Source organism: Mercenaria mercenaria, chromosome 4 (assembly GCF_021730395.1).
Source record: "Mercenaria mercenaria strain notata chromosome 4, MADL_Memer_1, whole genome shotgun sequence".
In the NCBI taxonomy this organism is placed as follows: domain Eukaryota; kingdom Metazoa; phylum Mollusca; class Bivalvia; order Venerida; family Veneridae; genus Mercenaria; species Mercenaria mercenaria.
The window spans coordinates 5,503,703-5,523,234 of record NC_069364.1 but is presented as its reverse complement, the minus strand read 5'-3'; the positions used below and the strand labels follow the sequence as shown (position 1 = coordinate 5,523,234).

The following is a 19,532-nucleotide window of genomic DNA, read 5'->3' as shown; positions in this document are numbered from 1 at the left end:
GTAAATAGCATTTTCTCGGCATGCCTGTTTAATTGTTTGATTAGAATTGCTTAATAATATCTGAAAAATATATACATTTAGAATGTCTTCACCTGGGCCCAACATTATATTAAAGAGGCACCACAAAATAACTGTATTCTTTTGTATTTCCATGATGGTAATTATACATGCTTTGCATTGAGAAAATGAAAAATAACAAGTATACTATATAGTCACAAATTGAGAGTGACATATATTAGGCCAAGACAATGTGTATAATGTCTTAACATTTTATTGAATTACTATAGCAATATGTACAGAAGAAGGTGTATTTAGTTAAATTTCAATCACATTTTGTTTCTACAGTGTAAGATAGTTATTCATCTATATTTTTGAATAAAGCTGAAAAAAGATTGACTGAATAAGTTTGCTAATGAAGTTGTGAAAAACACATTTATTCAGGAAAGGCCTAAATTGTCCACCTGAAAACTTGTAGTATAGCTGTATATTACCTGAATTTTAAGAATGATTTTCATGAAGTTTTTGTGGGTGAAAACAGTAGGTCACTAGGTCGTGATGGGTCTTTAAATTACTTGATCTATACAAAACGGCAAACTCAGCACGAACAAAGCATGGACAACTACTGAGGTACATATTATAAGGCCAAGTTAAATTTAAGTTTTGTAAAAGTTCTTCAAAACATTAAAATATAACAAAACGAGATCTATTCTAAACTTTTCTTAAAACAGCACTGAATATAATAAATGTTTTTAAAAAAACTTCTAACTGCAATAAATCTTTATATGCAATTTGATTTCAACTCCGTTACACTAGTTTTTAGTTTAATTCAGAGGCACAAATCAATGAATTGTCTTTGCCTTAAAGAGGCGAATAGTAGAGATATTATATAACAACACGAAAATCTTGACTTCTTCGTGAAGACCGTGTTTTAAGTCAGAGAAAAGCCTCAAACTTTTCAAAGTTTAACTGTTAATGTTTTCAGATAAAGTGGTTTTTGAAACACCAAGAAATGACTACGGAAGAACATATGATTGGCCTTAGTTAGGTGGCATTGGATAGAATAAATTTATTTCACGTTTAAATAGATGCCGTTTTATTCACCACGCGAGCCATTGCTGAAGTATACCCTATTACTTAACAGCGGATGATACTGCAATAACTTCTGCTTACTCGTATTCGTTTTGTTGTTAATATTCCCGTGGTAACAGTTGCATCCCTTTCTAAAATTATGCACAGTGCAGTATAAATAGGAAAACGAAAAGTAGAAGCTATAAATACACAGGTTTGTTTATACAATTCTTACTTTTTCAGTATCTGCATTTTGAATGATTGTGAAAATGACTCAATAGTGATTGCAGAGTCACATCATCTGTAACTTATTATAATCTCTTTTAAGTAAATGTCGACCTTGTAAAGTAAAGCGCTATTTTCAGAAAATATCTAGGAAAATAGGTCATTGAACGGGAGCAGTGAATATGCAGCACGTAGATTTTAACTAATTATGATCTAAAGGATCACCTCAGTGGAATGTTTCCTGAAGGTTTTTATTGTTATTTTAGTGGGGTCATCAAAAATTAAGATTTCTTTCCAGCTATATAGTGTGTCAACTATAAAACAAGAGGGTCATGATTACCCTACATCGCTCACCTGTTAAACGTGGCCTTGGAATCGTCAAGATAAACATTCTGACCACGTTTTATGAAGACAGGGTCATAAATATGCCTCTAGAGTGTTAACAAGCTTTTCCTTTGATTTGAGTAGGTGACCTAATTGTTGACCCCACATGACCCAGTTCCAGACTTATCATAGGAATCATCAAGATAAATATTCTGCCCAAGTTTCATGAAGATATGGCCATAAATGTGGACTGTAAGGTGTTAACAATATTTTCCTTTGATTTGACCTGGTGAACAAGTTTTTGACCCCACATTACCAAATTTCAAATTTGACCTAGAGGTCATCAAGATAAACAGTCTGTCTATCAAATCAAAGCATAAATGAAACAGCTATAGAAAATTTTGTCCCTTTCAGGGACAGTAACTCTAAAAGCTGTGATGGAATCCAGCCGGTTTTCAAAAGGAACCGAGGTCTTATTGTGAAGTTGTATGTAAATGTGCTTAAAACTGAATGTAAAATATCACTTCTATCGTGTTCATAAGGTAAAAATGAACAAATTTTGGCTCTTTCAGGGGCCAATCAGGGGCATTAACTCCGGAGCCTGCGATTGGATCTGACGGATTCATCATGGAATCCAAGATCTATTTTTGTCAAAGATATTTTATAAGTTTGTATCAAATCAAACCATAAATGAAGTCTCTATATGGCTGCAAAAGCAAAAATAGCAAATTTTAGCCCTTTAAGTGGTCATAACTCTGGATCCCATGATGGGATCTGGTCAGTTTTCGAAAGGGACCGAGATACTATGCTAATACAAGGTGTGTGTAAGTCCGATTAAAATTGATTGCCAAATGTGGTCTCTATCCTGTTTACAAGCCAAAATAGCAAATTTTGGCCCTTTAAGGGGCAATTACTCTGGAACTCATGGCAGGATGTGGCCAGGACTGACGACGGACGAAGGGCGATCATAAATGCTCACCTTAGCTAAAAAGGATTTAGTATTTACATTCTTTACATTCTACATGCCCACTTTTATTCAGATGTGTTGAAGCCATGATTTCTCATGTAATGTTGTTATAAAATTTCCATTGCTAACAAAACACAAATCTAAGTAGGTAACAGTTAGTTTGGAGATGTGTTCACTTATCTTTGCCGCACCGCTCCACCTTCCCCCCCCCCCCCCCCAAACACCTCCCACCACACACCTCACCCCACCCCCTCACCAACCACACACACACACTCAAACCAGTACATTGCTTCTCACCGAGGTCAACTGTAACACACAGCTTCAACTTTCACAGTGCAATAATTCATCAACGACAGCTATACAGATTATGTTTTGGCTATAATTGGTCAAATATTTATACTAGTAGTTTAATATTATTCAATTGATGACAAAAGTTTTTATACTAGTATATTAAGTGGGAGGAGAAATGTTTAGTCAGATTTGTAATTTGTATCAAGATACATCAGCTGTACAGATAAAAGTTGATCTAACAATCAGTTTCTGTAAACAAACTGTTACCTTTATTTTCATTGTTTTAGAAAGTAGTGCATCAGGATTCGTCTCATTTACGTTTACTTAGTATTATTTCAATGCTAAAAGTGTTGCCAGAATCTTTTCTTGGTATTACATGATAAACGTAATGCGTTATTAATGCAATCGCATTATCAAAAAGCCTTGTAGTAGTCGCTTTATTATCTTGTAAATATCCTTTGACCATTCTGTTGTAACCTATTTTGAAATGAAATCTTCAGCATACAAGCTGTTTACCGTCAAAGCTTAGAACTCAAAGACGTGGCGTCGTCAAGCAAACTGATTGACGTTACGCTAGATGGCGCTGAATTACGCCTTCTTGACCTTACCCTTTAGCCTGCTGTCGGCAAGTGGTTCACAGCCTTTGCGACCTGTGCAGACCAAGATAGTAAGCACTGATGTGTAGGCTGATCATTGTCTGCACTGTTCGCTATTTATTCAGTATTTTTTTTTAGTGAAAACCCCTTTAAATAATAAATGGTACTGCCCAAGATGAATGATGCACCAGTCCATTTTAGAAATTTAGCAGGGTATAGGTTAAATATCGCTGAACATTGCGATAAGCAAGTGTGCTTCGGACGTTACTGATAATTAAAGCGAATGTATGTTAGAAATCTCTGTTGATCATAACAAATCAGTTTTGTACCCGCCTATAATCTATAGAAAGTATGCACTGGGCATAACTGTTGGCCATAAGAAAATTGATCGTAATGAGAATTTATACAAATATATCACAACCTGGAGTATTTTATAAATGTATCACAACCTGGAGTATTTTACAAATATATCACAACCTGGAGTAATTTATAAATATATCACAACCTGGAGTAATTCATAAATAAATCACAACCTGGAGTATTTTCAAATATATATTACAACCTGGAGTATTTTACAAATATATCACAACCTGGAGTAATTTATAAATATATCACAACCTGGAGTAATTCATAAATAAATCACAACCTGGAGTATTTTCAAATATATATTACAACCTGGAGTATTTTACAAATATATCACAACCTGGATTATTTTACAAATATATCACAACCTGGTCTATGAGGACGTTATTAACATACCTCGTAACATTCTGATATACTGTATTTGGAAAAAAATATAAAAGGTATATTTAGAAGAGGCCCTTGTCCGATTATCCTGAGACACTCTTATGTTTCATTTTCAGTCATAGATAGATAGATAGATTTATTTCGATAATTTAGCAAAACATAACATAGTTACAATACATGCATATAATAAAATTTATAATCAAATATAAAAGTTGTCATATGAAGTAATGTGTTATGAACTATGTCAGTCACATCAATATCAAGGCTGACACAAGAAAGAGAAAAAAAATCTCTTATTTCCATTGTGGTCCTTGGTACCAATGGTCTGACATAGAGAGGCATGAAACATAACATGAATATATATAAAAAAATTACCGAGTTCATTATTATAAAATAACGTATATGTTATGCATATGTAATTATAATTGCTCAATTTATGATTCTTAATTAAATGAAAGACATATGAATAAATAGACACCAATATCACATCAATATCACAGTACATTGTAAAAATAATAAAAATTTAACAGTTAGACGTTACTCTTTTCTCTGATTGTGTCAGTAGGTTCAGTGGTAGATAGTGCTAAAAACTGTCTTAGACTGAGCAGCTTTGACATTCAATTGTTTTCTATCTCTTCTTGTTCTGCCTTCTGCAAAATTCATTTATTATATGCCAATATTTTCGTTTTAATATATATCTACATTAGCGTTTACATATCGCGTCAATTCTTACTATTACGTACATAAGAAAATTGTGTGTGGTCCTAAAATCTAACATTTGCATATATGTCATCTGATTTATTTCCAGGCGCTGCCAAGTTGGTATGGAGAAAAAACTATAGTCCAGACCAAGACCGGAAGTTCTCACACAGGCTAAGTCTATCAGTCCACATACCACGGCCGGAAGTTTTCACAGGTTGATAACACTTGATTAGAATATTTTATAGCCCAGACAAATGTCTTTGGATCGACTTTTCCCGTGTGAAATAGACCTGACAATAAACGAAAGAGAGCTAGCGTTTATTCAAACAGGAATTGAGTCACTGGTTAGACAAATTTATGATGTGATTGATACACACGCACAACCTCTTCTAGAATGGCAGAAAATGAAGTTAAGAGAAGTGTCCAAGTTGGATTTAGTTGAAAGAGATACTATAGAATACATTTTAAAAGTTGGAAGTTTCTACGACAGAACAAAAATTATTTACCCCGATGAGTTTGACTTTATATTGGTGTTTGGAACTTTTGAAATGCCGAAAGACGACATCGCAGATCATTTGTTTGGCTTTGGATCGCTACACCTGTATGACGAAATTAAGAACATTTTGACCAAAAAGGAAGTATCCGAAAATCTTTTCTACAAACAGAATGAATCTGGATCAAGAATAGTCTTTGGTGAATTTGTTGCGAATAACGGTCCCGCTGTCAAGCTGAAATTCTATTATTTCAAACACGGCTGTAATGCAAAAGAACTATATGTTGATCTTGTGCCAGTCTTTAAAGTTTTGGACGAGCATCTTGATTTGAAGGTAGATAAAATGTGTAGTTTACCAGAATTTGCAAATGCTGTTGTGAACACTGGAAGCTTTTTGATAACCAGATACAGCATCTCTTTTACAGAAACCGAGGTTGAATTTATAAGGAACCGATTATCGCCGCAGCATATTAAAGCATACAAAATACTAAAATACCTCATCAATGGCAATAACGATGGTGAACGGTTGAATAATTATTGCGCACCCAGAGATCTGGATAACATACATATATCTTCATATAAAATAAAGACGTGTATGATATTCCACCAGAATGTTTGCGCAAATGAAAGTAGCTCTGTTGTAAGATGCATCTGTGACGTTCTGTGTGATCTCTATACCTGCTGGAAAAGCAGAAGGTGGCGTAACCTAGTTCAAGGTTTAGATAACAACATACAATATCGTGGAAGCTATAGAAATCTAAACCGAGGTCGAAGACACCGTAAGAGAGGGGGTGAACTTCTAGTAAATATTTTGAAAGAAATGACAATGTTAAATACATTCAACGACTGCAGATTTAAAGTATCAATAGAACCATGGGCGATTTCGATACTTCGGGAAATTGAAGTGAGGACCGTTATGGAGGAAACGTTACAACATTTGGAATTTCATTGTTACAGACAACAGCATAGCATTTCCCATGGAATGTGAAATGTCTAAAAACTGTTGCACAAATGTACGATCATCCTAAATGTACTGTGAAGAATTGTCTTAAAATATAGATGTAAATAGGATTGTATGACTTGTATTAAAAGGAGATATTTTTTATAAAGATCAGCATTTTGTTTAAGTAAGTTCAAGACATAACTTTAGATTTTTTACTTTCATCTTTATTAAACACCAAACATATACATCAAGGTACATTGTATACTCTAAAATGCATTTCAATCAGAAGATCATCTCAAATGCCAATGGTGGTTCACTGTAACTTAATAGTGGTTCACTGTAACTTAATTAGAAGTACATGCAATTAATTCTTTTACTGGGAAACAATCTAATGTTTAGGTGGTTGTGGTGGGTTGGAAAACATAGATTCTTCTGTAATTCTTTAAACTTTGTAATTTTTATCTGTGGCATGTAGTATAATATTAATGACAAACGAATTGTTGCATAGAATCGCTGATTTGGAAATTAAATATAAACGTTCGAAAAGAAATCAACAAAATATTTTTTTTCTCTTCCTTTGAAAACGGACTTGTGAAATGTGAAATGACTAACAAATGAAACTTTCAGTAACCCATTGTATAACTGTACTTGCACTTTTACAAGTTATGTTACTAAGTATTTGTTGTTGTCTTTTTGTATTTCACAAAGTCAGATATACATTTTACATTAAACTATGTATAAAAGAAGATCCTATTTTTGCACTGTTCAGATCGTAAGTTTCCAGTTATTTGTAAGAAAGTTTTGTCCTAGATATCGGGGACACTTCTGTACGACTAGCGCTGTCCGGATAGCCAGGATACGAGTTGTCTTTTCTTGTATATGGATATGTAAACCATGAAGAATGTTGTTTTGACAGATTAGTGTCTGTGAGTGTTATTTTCGCTCAAACATTTTTATCTAGAATGATAAAAACTGCCATATCATAAATATGTCTCCCCCATCCCCACTGGGGGAAACATATTGTTGTTGCCCTGTCCGTCCGTCCGTCACACTTCATTTCCAATCAATAACTGGAGAACCATTTGACCTAGAACCTTCAAACTTCATAGGGTGGCAGGGCTTATGGAGTAGACGACCCCTATTGTTTTTGGGATCACTCCATTAAAGGTCAAGGTCACAGGGGCCTGAACAACCATTTCCGATCAATAACGTGAGAACCACTTGACCCAGAATGTTGAAACTTCATCGGAAGATTGGTCATGCAGAGTAGATGACCCCTATTGATTCTGGGGTCACTCTAGAAAAAGGGCAAGGTCACAGGGGCCTGAACATGGAAAACCATTTACGATCAATAACTTGAGAACCACTTGACCCACAATGTTGAAACTTCATCGGATGATTGGTCATGCAAAGCAGATGACCCTTATTGATTTTGGGGTCACTCTACTAAAGGTCAAGGTCACAGGGGCCTGAACATGGAAAGGAAAGCCATTTCCGATCAATAACTTGAGAACTACTTAACCCAGAATGTTGAAACTTCATAGGATGATTGGACATGCAGAGTAGATTCAATGGGGGTCACTTTATTAAAGGTCAAGGTCACATGGGCCTGAATATGGAATACCATTTCCGGTCAGTAACTTGAGAACCACTTGACCCAGAATGTTGAAACTTCATATTTATTAGGATGATTGGGCATGCAGAGTAAATGACTCCTATTTTTTATGTTGGGGTCACTGTGTTAAATGTCAAGGTCGCAGCTAACAGAACATGGAAATCCATTTCTGGTCAGTAACTTGAGGACCACTTGACCCAGAATGTTGAAACTTCATAGGGTGATAGGACTAACATAGTAGATGACCCCTATTGTTTTTGGGGTCACTCCATCAAAGGTCAAGGTCACAGGGGGCTGAACATAGAAAACACATTTCAATCAATAACTTGAGAACCACTTGACCCAGAATGTTGTAACTTGATAGGATGATTGGACATGCAGAGTAGATGACCCCTACTGATTTTGGGGTCACTCGATCAAAGGTCAAGGTCACAGGGGCCTGAACATGGAAAACTGTTTCCAATTCATTACTTGAGAATCACTAGGCCCAGAATGTCGAAACTATGTGGGATGATTGGACATGCCAAGGAGATGATCCCTATTGCAGCCAGCCATCAGTGTCTCTTTGACTTGTACTCCTGTCCCCTACTGACTTCTTGCCTATACGACTATACATTGGGGGAGACATGCGCTTTTCTACAAAAGCATCCTCTAGTTAAAACATGTTTACGTATTTTCAGTATTGTATTACAAGCACTATTGAAGTAAATCAGCATCTTGAAGATGTATATACAAATCTTCAAAGCAAGTGGTTACATTGCCGAAAAATATTTTTGAAATTAGAAACTATGATAGACTCTCACTTATAAATCTTACATTGAATAAGATCATAATTGGCATGACCTGGATATAATTACGTATTACATTTTTTTGACAAATTATATTGTGACGCATTTATCGTATATTTTGTGCAAAGGAAAGATTAAAGTTACTTATCATATTCCTACGAATTTTCTGTCTAAAATGAAGCATGAAATTTTCAGATGAATACAAAATCTTGTATTCAACTTCTATCGGATACGGAAAAATATTCCATCAGCAATGATGTGAATGATGGCGTCTCTACATTCCATGCATAAAAATATTCACCGTTCCAGTCGCGTTTTCAGTCTTATTATAAGATTATAGTCAATTTTTGCTGATATAACATTAAAAATAGGTATTTGTTAATAATAAAAAGGGTTTTGATCTGCATTGAAGCATTCAGCTCTCGTGTATTTTGCCAGGCTGGATCACACTTGGCACAAGCTCCTCGTAGTATCCAGGCAAAATCCAAACGAGTCGAATACAACATTGGTATTAATAATTCTGTAATATACCACTGACGGACTGGCATAGAGGAGCCTGCGTGTTCTTCAAACAACAGTTGCTGTGTGAAGGAAAATTGTTGGTATTTGTCGTGTGTTTCGCTGTCTGGTGCTAGTTCCATTGATTATTTCTGGAAATGTTTCTACAACCTGACATTGTAACTGCAAATTAAAATAAAAACTTAGGTTACCGTTTGATCTGTTGTTTAACGTAAACAATGGAATGATATTTTTCAATTCCTTTGAAAACGGACATTATGTGGTATGACTAATAAATGAAAACTCTATGAAATCATTTTACATTTTTTTTTATATAAAACAATATTGGCAAGTCAATTCATATTCCCTGAATATATATGGCTACATATTCGATGTCAATTAATTACAAACACATAGACATACCAATAACTTAGTGTATCCAAAATAGCGACATCTTATATAAAATCTTACACATAATGCAAAATTGCCTTTTCCGACAATTTAGTTTGTAATCCGTAATAAAATGTAAGAATATATTGTCAAATATAAAATATACTTCAAAACATACAGTTATTTTTATTTGTTATAGTTCAGTCGCAGCTTCAGTATAACATAGTTCTTTATCTATTTCTTTACGATAGACTTAAGCTACTGTTATAATGATACTAGTTTTGAGATATGGTTCTCATATATGACAAACTCACAAAGCAACTGCCTTAAACATTTGATTTCAGAGAAAAAAACCGGGTCTTGTGCTTTTTAAAATTCTTCATACGTACAACCTTGACTTTATTTTGATTACTTGCAAAATAGTTCCAGTAAACATTAAAGTGTACACCATTATCGTGAGTATCTATTGTAGTAATACACTATTATAATGCCAAACGGGTTTTATAATTTGTTCCCATATATTACACAATCGGTCATCGTATCAATTCCCCACCTTGTGGTATCAGCTCCCCTCCTCGTGGTATCAACTCCCCTCCTCGGTTAATTGATTGTACCCGTCGCTGTCTGCCGAATGTAGGACGGTAATGCTACCATCGTCACTATCATATCCGTTGTTACTTTCACTAAAGTCCCCAGAAGAAGAAGAAGTACGTCCACAGTTTCTCAAGTCCAACTCTCCATGAGTGGTTCCGAGAATCCACTGATAAAGTTTGTAACCACACACGACACTCTGACATAAAACAGTCAATGTCTCTATCCAGCTTGAGATCTGTAATTGAAAATCTGGACGTTAAAATTACTAACTTAGCGAAGATGTATCGCTCAAAATACAAAGGGTCTGTCATCCATTATCTGTGTTTGATAGCTATTAATATTCTAGTGTTAAAGCTTAGCTTAACAATACTAGTTTAATTTACAGCGAATGTGAGGTTGGCAAGCCACAAATTGTTTTAATCTATATCGTCGTATCTCACTGTCCTTGTTTCCATTTATCTATCTCTTATCCGTAGCCGAGTAGTTAGCCCCATGTGGTTCTGGGACGATCTCTGTATGAAAAGAATTTGAACCATTGCCTTACCCTTGCATGATCGTAAGAGGCGACTAATAGGGTCTTAACACTTGGTTTTGCAGTAACTCTGTGATTCCAGCAGGTTTGCAAATTTTGATTCCATACCTCATGTTTTTATTTCGATGTAAATGAAATGTGGAACCAAAATTTGTAGTCCTGTTTGGTGCCATATAACCTATACTGTGTTATAAAACCCAAATAAATAAATAAATAGCCGAGTATTTAAGATAATGCTTCTGTGTCACTTGCCCGGGTTTAATGTCGGATCGGGTGTTTGCCGTGTGAATTATGTTTGTGAAAACACTCCAAGTCGAAGGTCAGGTATTCTACCCAGTTACTACTAACTCGCAGGTATAATGAAAAATTTGACCCAACGTGTTGGTTCGAAGTTTAAACCCAACTGTCGGAGGACAACAACGATCGACTATTCAAAAGCACTGTCACAGAATAAAGTTAAATGAATGAATACAAAAGTCAAAAACAGGCATACTTTTGAAAATGCAAAATAGAGTCATGGAACATGTGCACAGCATATCAGATCATCGAAGTTAACATGTGTGCGAGTTCAATACATTCCCATTAGCGGGAGCTGAGATACGACCTTACATACAAAAGGAAAACTTAACAATATTTTTTTCAGGATAAAAAGGGGCACAATTAAAGATAGAGTTATGGAACCCCTGCATTCCAAGTCGGACCATCACAGCGAACAAGAAGGTCAAGCTTTCCCTAAAGGGTGTACCGAATACCAGAAAATATGCAAAAACTTTACCAAACTTTGACCTGTGCACTAAAAGTTATTTTATCACAATGAACAAGTGTGTGTCAATCATTTCCCACATGTGATTCTGCGATGCCAACTTACATACAAAACTTTACCAAAGGGGTCGCTCGCGTCGGCGCCGATGGACGGAAGTGTGTAATAGCTCTACCTATTAGTCGGGCAAACTAAGGCAGGCACTCGACTTAAAAGGCTGATGTATAAAATTTACCACACCAAGTGGAAAACACACAAAACAGTAAAAGGTAAAACTGACAAGACAACTAAAGTGCACTGGCATACTGCACTTTCTGACTTTTAACAATATTAATTGTCTATATTTCTAACATTTAGATCAGTTTGCAAATGAAAATGATTTCCTGGGTATACAGTATTCACTATAGAATAGCATTCCTTGATGTGACGACAGTGCCAAAGGTAGCAATGATGTCTGACAACAGATAGCAAGCAATACGTCAATATCAATGACAATAAACCTGATTCACTAGTACTATCATATCGCTTTGATGTGGCGGGCAACAGGTAGACTGACACAGACAACGAAAATAAGCGCCGACAAATTACTTTGAAGTAAAATCTCCGTCTTTATCATCCACAGTTTGTAAGGATGTCAGTAAGTAATTGAGTAATCTAGCCACCTACTGTATTTTCTTTGTTTCTTTTTTTTTCTTTTACTATCTCCATTCGTCTTAGATATGTTTTAGGAGAAAGGGAACATAAACAGAATAAAGGCTGAAAAGCTTCAAGAGATACCTCCTATGAACAAATCAGATGCTACATGCTGTAGGAAAGTGAACTAATTTGTAAGAACTCCTGAACTATAGACAAAAACACATGTTCAACCGTGAGACCATCGTTACTCTGACCGTTGCCTTTATGTGACCGAAAACGGAACGCCGAATTGAATTTCTGAGCTTAAAAATGACAGATTAAGACCACAGGCGCCTATCTGAGCGTTATTTTAGGCATACGCAGATACATGGATATAATTTTTTGTTGGAGTACATTTATCATCGACACTATGTTAGCTCATATGGCAGTTTTCCGTCCTTTTATGGTGGAGGAAGACCCTTGGAACACCTCTGGGTTTCATTTCATGCATGGGCGGGTTCATGGATATCAAGAGCTGTCTGTTGACAGTGCGTTCGACTATTCGATTAATTGATGGAAGTATGGGTCAATATATTACCAGAGATTTTCAGACAAAAGAAGAAAATAGATAAGACGAACACTGTACCTGTATTTGTGGATTTTGGATAAGTCTTGCACTATATGGCAATGTGTGACCATGATGGTAAGTAAGTGTTCAAAGTTTCAAAGCCATATATCAACAGTTTAGACAAAATATGGAATGGTATGCGAAACTTAACTAATTTGTATGTCAAAAAAGGGCCATAACTGAGCTAAAGTCCTTGTCCCAGTTATGTAGACTTGCCTACATATGTAGACTACGATGGTAAACAAGTGGTCAGAGTTCAAACAGGTTAGGCAAAATGTGGACTGGTCTGAAAAATTTAACTGATTTCCAAGTCCAAAAAGGGCCATAATTAAGCCAAAATAGTTGACAGAGTTATGTAATCTTGTCTGCAGATAGAAATCATGATGGTAAACAAGAATTCAAAGTTTCAAAGCCAAATGTCAAGTAGTTTTGACAAAACGTGGACTTGTACGAAAACTGAACCTATTTCCATGTCCAAAAAGGTCCATAATTCAACCAAAATACTTGACAGAGTTATGTACTCTTGCCTACAGATGAAAATCATGATTATAAGCAAGAGGTAAAAATATTGCAAAATAAAGTATGTTTAAACCAAGCAAGAGGTCAAAATTTCAAAGCCACAAGTCAAATAGTTTAAACAAAACGTGGACTTGTACGAAAACTGTACCAATTTCCAAATCCAAAAAGGGCTACAATTCAGCCTATGTAGTTGACAGAGTTATGTACTCTAGCCTACAGATAGAGACTGTTATAATAAATAAGTGATAAAAGTTTCAAAGCCATATGTCAAACTGTTAACCCAAAATATGAAATGGTACGAAAAACTTAATCAAGATTTGTATGTTAAAGGGGCTATAACTCAGCCAAAATACTTGACAGAGGTGTGTACTCTTCCCTACGGGTAGAGACTATTATAATAAACAAGTGTTCCAAGTTTAAAGTAAATATCTTTGATGGTATACAAGATATTACCATTTCATAAAAACTTAAACCAACACCGACACCGACGCCGGGTGAGTAGTATAGCTCTCCATGTTCTCCGAAGCTAAAAAACGACCTCCGTAAGCCAGCTGGATGGCTTCCTCGCATGGAAATATTATACACCTCAAAAGGGGTTTCGAACCCATAATACGTGGCAAGCAACAGTATGTTGACACGAAGCAAGTAACTTATGTCAATGACATTAACTGCTCGGCCTCGGAGTATGAACCCAGTATCCTGTTATGTTTGATATCAAGGCCTTCAGCTTGAGAAGCCAGTTCACTTTCCAATATTTTTTCTGTTTATCAAGTTTTAGCTTTCTTCTGACTTACTAATGTCAATGCGGAAATAAACATTGAACTTCTCTATTTGGATAGCAGTTATGAAACTTTTGAAGACAAATGACTGATTCATGAATATATCTACCTTTGCTGTTAGTAGGAATGAGTATATAAAATGTTTCTGTCCGTCTGTATAAACATTAGGCCAATCCATTTTCTGTGTCTCTAGGCACGTAACACTACAATTAAAACAGAATAACAAAAAAAAAATTCAGAAAACATTAAACGTCCAAAAGTGTTATACTGTATACTTCTAAGTTATCTATTTGTAAGTAGATAATTTCCTGCAATTTGGGTAAACTCACAAGATATTTAGCATGCATTTAGAATGACGAACACTGAAACTATCCACTTGCAAAGCGTTGGCTTAATATCGTATAACTTGTGCTTGTAATAAACTTGTAATAATTAGGTATACAAGTTTAAGTGTTCTTTTCGGATGATATGACAAAGGAACATAAATTCTACACGTTTTCTTTTAAAGCGAGTCGTTCACATTTTTGTTAATATTTGTCAAAATTTATACATGTGTATTTCGTAAAGCAGGCCCCTTGAGTAAACTCATAATTTTTGTGCAAAATATCATTGTAAAATCCTGAAAGAGTACACCTTAAAAAAAACATGAATCAACATGTTATATATATTACATTAATCAACTATTTTTTATGCTAAAATATCAGAAGCCAACTGATCCCCAGCCCCAGCCCCACCCCCGCCCCTAGTCTCTCGTGATTATGACTGAACTTTGAAGGAGGCCTTTTTGACAATCGGTACTAGGCCTGACGCTTTTTATACCACCATCAGAAACATCATTTTATTTGACGTAACTAAAGTAGAGGAGAAGAACTCTATAAGACTTGTCTTTCGTCTAATCCTTTTCATCTATTGTACATGTAATGTTTGTATTTCAATATAATTTTGCATATTTTTGGGAATAAAACATGTTTAAACCAAAGGAAAATAACCGCCGTGACCTGACCTAAATGCTATACTTACCTTTGACCTTTATCCTTCAACGCTGTGACGAGGCTGTGGCACCAGGAGTCTATCCCGGCACTGGTCATACTGCTTGATACAAATATCACCACACACACAACACAGTGCAGCAGAAACGAAGCTATTAACAAGGGGAACTCTTTGCTGAAATTATTAATTATGATATTTGCTTTATGTTGTTGTTTTTTTCTATTCATAGACAAAGATTTCGTTCGAAAACATGACTGTCAATCTTTGATAGGTTCGGCGTCTAGGGTTATGTTATCTGTTCTCATTTTAGAGGCTGAAGAAAACATAATCATAAATCAACTTTTAAAACGATTCCTGTTACCCGCTTCGGCATGTGCGTGCGTGCATGCATGCGTGTTTGTCTGTCTAGTGTACGTGCGTATTTGCGCTTCTGTTGTCTGCGCGGTGTAGGAAGACTGCGTTTTTGGAGCATGGCTTTCTATATTGAAATTCATCCTTTTCCCCACTTTCCCCAACATCCCAATCCTTTTATCTACCCCTTACCCATTCTTTGTATAGTTTGCATATAATTAAAACTGTAATTGTTGTTGTATTTTTTAAGCAACCCGTCTGCTACATTTTTCCGTTACAGTTTCTTTTTGTTGCTGGCCTACTTTGCGGTACATAGCTCTACGGTTGTGTTTGGTGTGCTCTGGGAGTAAGAAAAATCTACCCTTTAAGGATTACCTTTTATATTTTTTTCTACACATGCATTCATTCATTCTTATTTATCAATTAATGGCGTTATTTTTATACATGAGGCCTAAAAAAAATTCTTTGTTTCCGGTAACATGCTCAAAAAAATTAGGGTAGGTAGGTCGGAAAAACTTTTTTTTTTGGATTTTTTTTTATTAAGGGAGACTTTTCGGAAATTATTTTTTGTGTCCAAAAATGAATACAAATAGAGTGGTTATGCCTCTAGAGCATCAGTAAGTTGATTTATAACATCACTGACCATGTTTAAAGCATAAAAAGTGCAGTTTTGCAACTTTTGTCAAAAAGTTTAAAAAAATGTTCTCCAAGGCCATAAAAACATTTAGGGTCGGGCCAAAAATTTAGGGTAGGTCGGGATACCGGAAACAAACAATTTTTTTTTACGCCTTACTATAACGAGTGAAAAAAATCCAAATCTTACAAAAATCATAGATAGTTCAAACAAATAAAGTGGCGCAAAAGTTTATTGATGGTTATTCACTGATTAATTAATTGTTAGAACGCATATATATGTACTAAGCAAGGCATGTTAAAATAGAATTGTAACGATTACTGAATGCATAAAGGGAAGTAATTGCATTAATATGCAAATTTGTAAAACCTGTCAATTGTCATTGGAGTAAAATGACAGTATATATGCACATTAAATCACCTTTGTTGATGAGCTAGCTTTTTACCGACGGGATTTGTGTGGCACTAAAACGTTACAGAATGTACGAAGAATACATGCTCTCCAACGGACCAACGTCCGATTCACATGGCTCGGTTCTCGCAAACGGAGCCAATACGCCTATATGTAATATAACAGCTGTTTATGCACGCATATTAATTCAATTTTTTATCTACACCTACTACGGGCAATCAATGCTGTTTACGAAACTTTAAATTTGAATCAGTAAAGATTTATTCAGTAGATAGCAGCTTATTTTGAACTGTAGCTAAATTGTATGTTCGATATAACCATCTAGTCATCTACTTCATACTTTAAAAAGGCTTTTAGGGATGAGAAATATTTGTGGTGCATGATGCTGGGTCATTAAGTTTATAAAAACGCTTACAATTTCACAAAGAGTGTTATTCACAGGTGCACACAGAAGCTAAGGATTATTATGTATATATAAGTTATATAAAGGTTTGAAATTCAGCGTGTCATGTCTCATAAAAGTTTATGCTAATGGTATACCCATCGTACGTAAAGTGTAGACTTTCGTATTAAATTCATTTTTAAAACATGGAAAAGTTTGCCATTCAAACAGTCATCAAGTTGTCAATTTGTGTTGATAAGATATCACATATCAGATGTAGACTTTAATGTTTTAATTTCGTTTACTATTCAAACATTCATAAATTGCAACTTATTTTCCCCCTGACACAGATAAACGTTTATTTCACATCTTTTCTTAACAGTATTTTCATTAATATGGACGTGACATTTATTGAGAATGTTAATGAATAGATTGTGTTAAAATGCATGCACTATCGAAGTCAGCTGTTGAACACAAAAGAAGTTAAGATACCGGTAGTTTAAAATGAATAAACAGTACAATTCAAGATTAAATATGAAACTGGTCAAACAAGGAATTTTTAAAACATTATACAGCTTTTATCATAATTATTTGTTTTCCTGTTATAGATTTTCTGTTAATGCTAACGTCATAAATTTACTGTTACAACAAAAGAATGAATAAGAGAGTTAAAACACGAGTTTAACCCGTTTTGAACTTACTGTTCAGCTTTTAGCTGATCTTTCATCAGCAGAAAATACCAGCACCATATGAAGGCGTGAACTCCGGCCATCAAGGGCGCGTATGTTGTGTAGTAACACGTTGATTCTGACCCCCATACCGTGTGTTCTTTGTCCACATAAATCGTTGTATAATTTACCTGGTCCGTCAAGCGAATATCAGAATATAGCACACAGTTCCATGAGAAATAACTAGAAACATATCCCAGCGGCAGAAATGTACAGAAACTTGTCACTATTGTACATATGTTGATAAAAATCTGTAGAGCACGCCAAGGCACGTGCAAGTCGTGAAGGTGCAACATCCTCTTTTCGATTACCTACCAATAAATAAATATCCACATACGTCGTTATATATGGTCGTGTCTCCCAGTGAATATTAGGTATTACCCGTTTGTTAAACACGTCTTTTCTCTCTCAGTAGTATAATACAAACTCTTAATAGTTTAAAAACCACACGGTGTAGTGTACTAGTATGTTCATTATCTTGACCTCAATGAATGACTTTTGACCACTGTAATCGTACTACACATTTCTAATAATAACGTTTTAACAGTTAGTGGAGTGAGAAGTCTATTGATGCAGTACAATTATTCCTTTATGCAATTTGATTTTTAAGTTATTCTTTTTTTTTTCAATGCCTGTCATAGTGATTGATGTAAATTAAGATAGTTCTGCACGTTAAGATGAAATCTACATTGTAAAAGTTGATTAAACCCTGATTTTTCAAACTTTGGGAATTCGGCAAATAAAAAAGATAGGGTCGTTTGCTTGATTTTTTGCTAGACTGACTTGAAAAATTTAGAACCCACACAAGTTTTCATTACGGGCGTCTATGGGAAAGTCACTATTTTGTTATCATTTGCTAGATTTTTTTCCACAATATAGATTTTAATGAAACTCCTCGCAGTCGTAAATAAACATATGATCTATATATGGTGAAATAAAATGTATAGGGCCGTGTCCTAGTTCTTGAGATATTTACTCAAGATTAAAGACATTCGAATATTTCATTGTTTGGAATTATTTAACGTGTCAGAAGTTTTAATTTCGTATTTTATCTTAAGAAATAGTTATTATAACGTGGTTGTTTTAATAAATTTACTCAGGTTACAATTAACAGTCCAGGCTTTATTCTACGTTTTCCAAATGACTGACGTTACGCTATTACTTCTGGTTTATGAAACTTGCAGAACGACTTTAAAAGCATTTACGGTAGGGCATCTAGATTTTTTTTCATAACTCCTCATTATGAGTGGTCTAGGACGGAAGGGGAAAATTCTTAAAAACCAACATACATTTGCAATAACTAGGTGTGTAAATGCTACCGGGACTTAAATGTTTTCATATGAAATACCTGGAGAGTGCCTGGGTCTAGAATGTTCGTAAACAAGAGCTGTCAGTGGACAGCGGGCTCGACTATTCTCAGTGCTTGATAGTATAATATAAGCTATTAGTAAAACTATAACATTACAATAAGCATATTCTAAGTCGAAAAGGGGCCATAATTCAATCAAAATGCTTGATAGAGTTGCCTCCTCCTTTTTACAGACTGGGGTCATGATGATAAACAAGTATGCAAAATATCAAAGCAATATCTCAATGGACTTTGAAAATAATTGGGGTGGTACGCGAACTTTAACAATTATTCAAAGTCGAAAAGGGGCCATAATTCAGTATAAAAATATGCATGATTGAGATAGTGTGCCTCTCTCCGTTTTGCATATGTGTTCTACAGACTGGGGTCATGATGGTAAACAAGTATGCAAAATATCAAAGCAATATCTCAATGGACTTTGAAAATATTTGAGGTGTGTGACGCTCACGCTAACGCTAACGCCGACGCCGGGGCGAGTAGGATAGCCCCCCCAATCTTCGAATAGTCGAGCTAAAAATAAAGATATGGTGCTTGGTTTCATGAATGTTAATAAAATCCGAAGACAGAGTGCTTGTGTCTATGTTTATGAAAAC

At 35.2% G+C, this 19,532-nt stretch overlaps 2 protein-coding genes across 2 annotated transcripts; one reads left to right on the top strand and one right to left on the bottom strand.

The window, feature by feature from the left end:
• The first annotated feature begins 1,198 nt into the window (after nt 1-1,198).
• LOC123550881 (uncharacterized) lies at nt 1,199-8,917 on the top strand. Its single transcript, XM_045339347.2, has 2 exons — nt 1,199-1,282; nt 5,027-8,917. Exon 2 carries the CDS (start codon nt 5,175-5,177, stop codon nt 6,399-6,401), a length of 1,227 nt encoding a protein of 408 aa, XP_045195282.2. The 5' UTR covers nt 1,199-1,282; nt 5,027-5,174; the 3' UTR covers nt 6,402-8,917.
• Nucleotides 6,854-18,098, bottom strand: LOC123550880 (uncharacterized). Its single transcript, XM_045339346.2, has 5 exons — nt 17,544-18,098; nt 15,095-15,238; nt 14,184-14,277; nt 10,201-10,476; nt 6,854-9,440 (listed from the first exon to the last, which is right to left on the bottom strand). The coding sequence occupies exons 1-4, from the start codon at nt 17,864-17,866 to the stop codon at nt 10,231-10,233; spliced, it is 807 nt and encodes a 268-aa protein (XP_045195281.2). The 5' UTR covers nt 17,867-18,098; the 3' UTR covers nt 6,854-9,440; nt 10,201-10,230.
• Nucleotides 18,099-19,532: the final 1,434 nt, after the last annotated feature.

Excerpts from the sequence above, each read along its gene's own strand:
- LOC123550880 (XM_045339346.2), bottom strand. The coding sequence starts at position 17,866 with ATGTTGCACCTTCACGACTTGCACGTGCCTTGGCGTGCTCTACAGATT. Across the intron at positions 14,278-15,094 it reads TTGAAGGATAAAGGTCAAAG|TGTTACGTGCCTAGAGACAC; the intron begins GTAAGTATAGCA and ends TTTTAATTGTAG. Across the intron at positions 10,477-14,183 it reads CATTCCTACTAACAGCAAAG|ATCTCAAGCTGGATAGAGAC; the intron begins GTAGATATATTC and ends TTTCAATTACAG.
- LOC123550881 (XM_045339347.2), top strand. The coding sequence starts at position 5,175 with ATGTCTTTGGATCGACTTTTCCCGTGTGAAATAGACCTGACAATAAAC.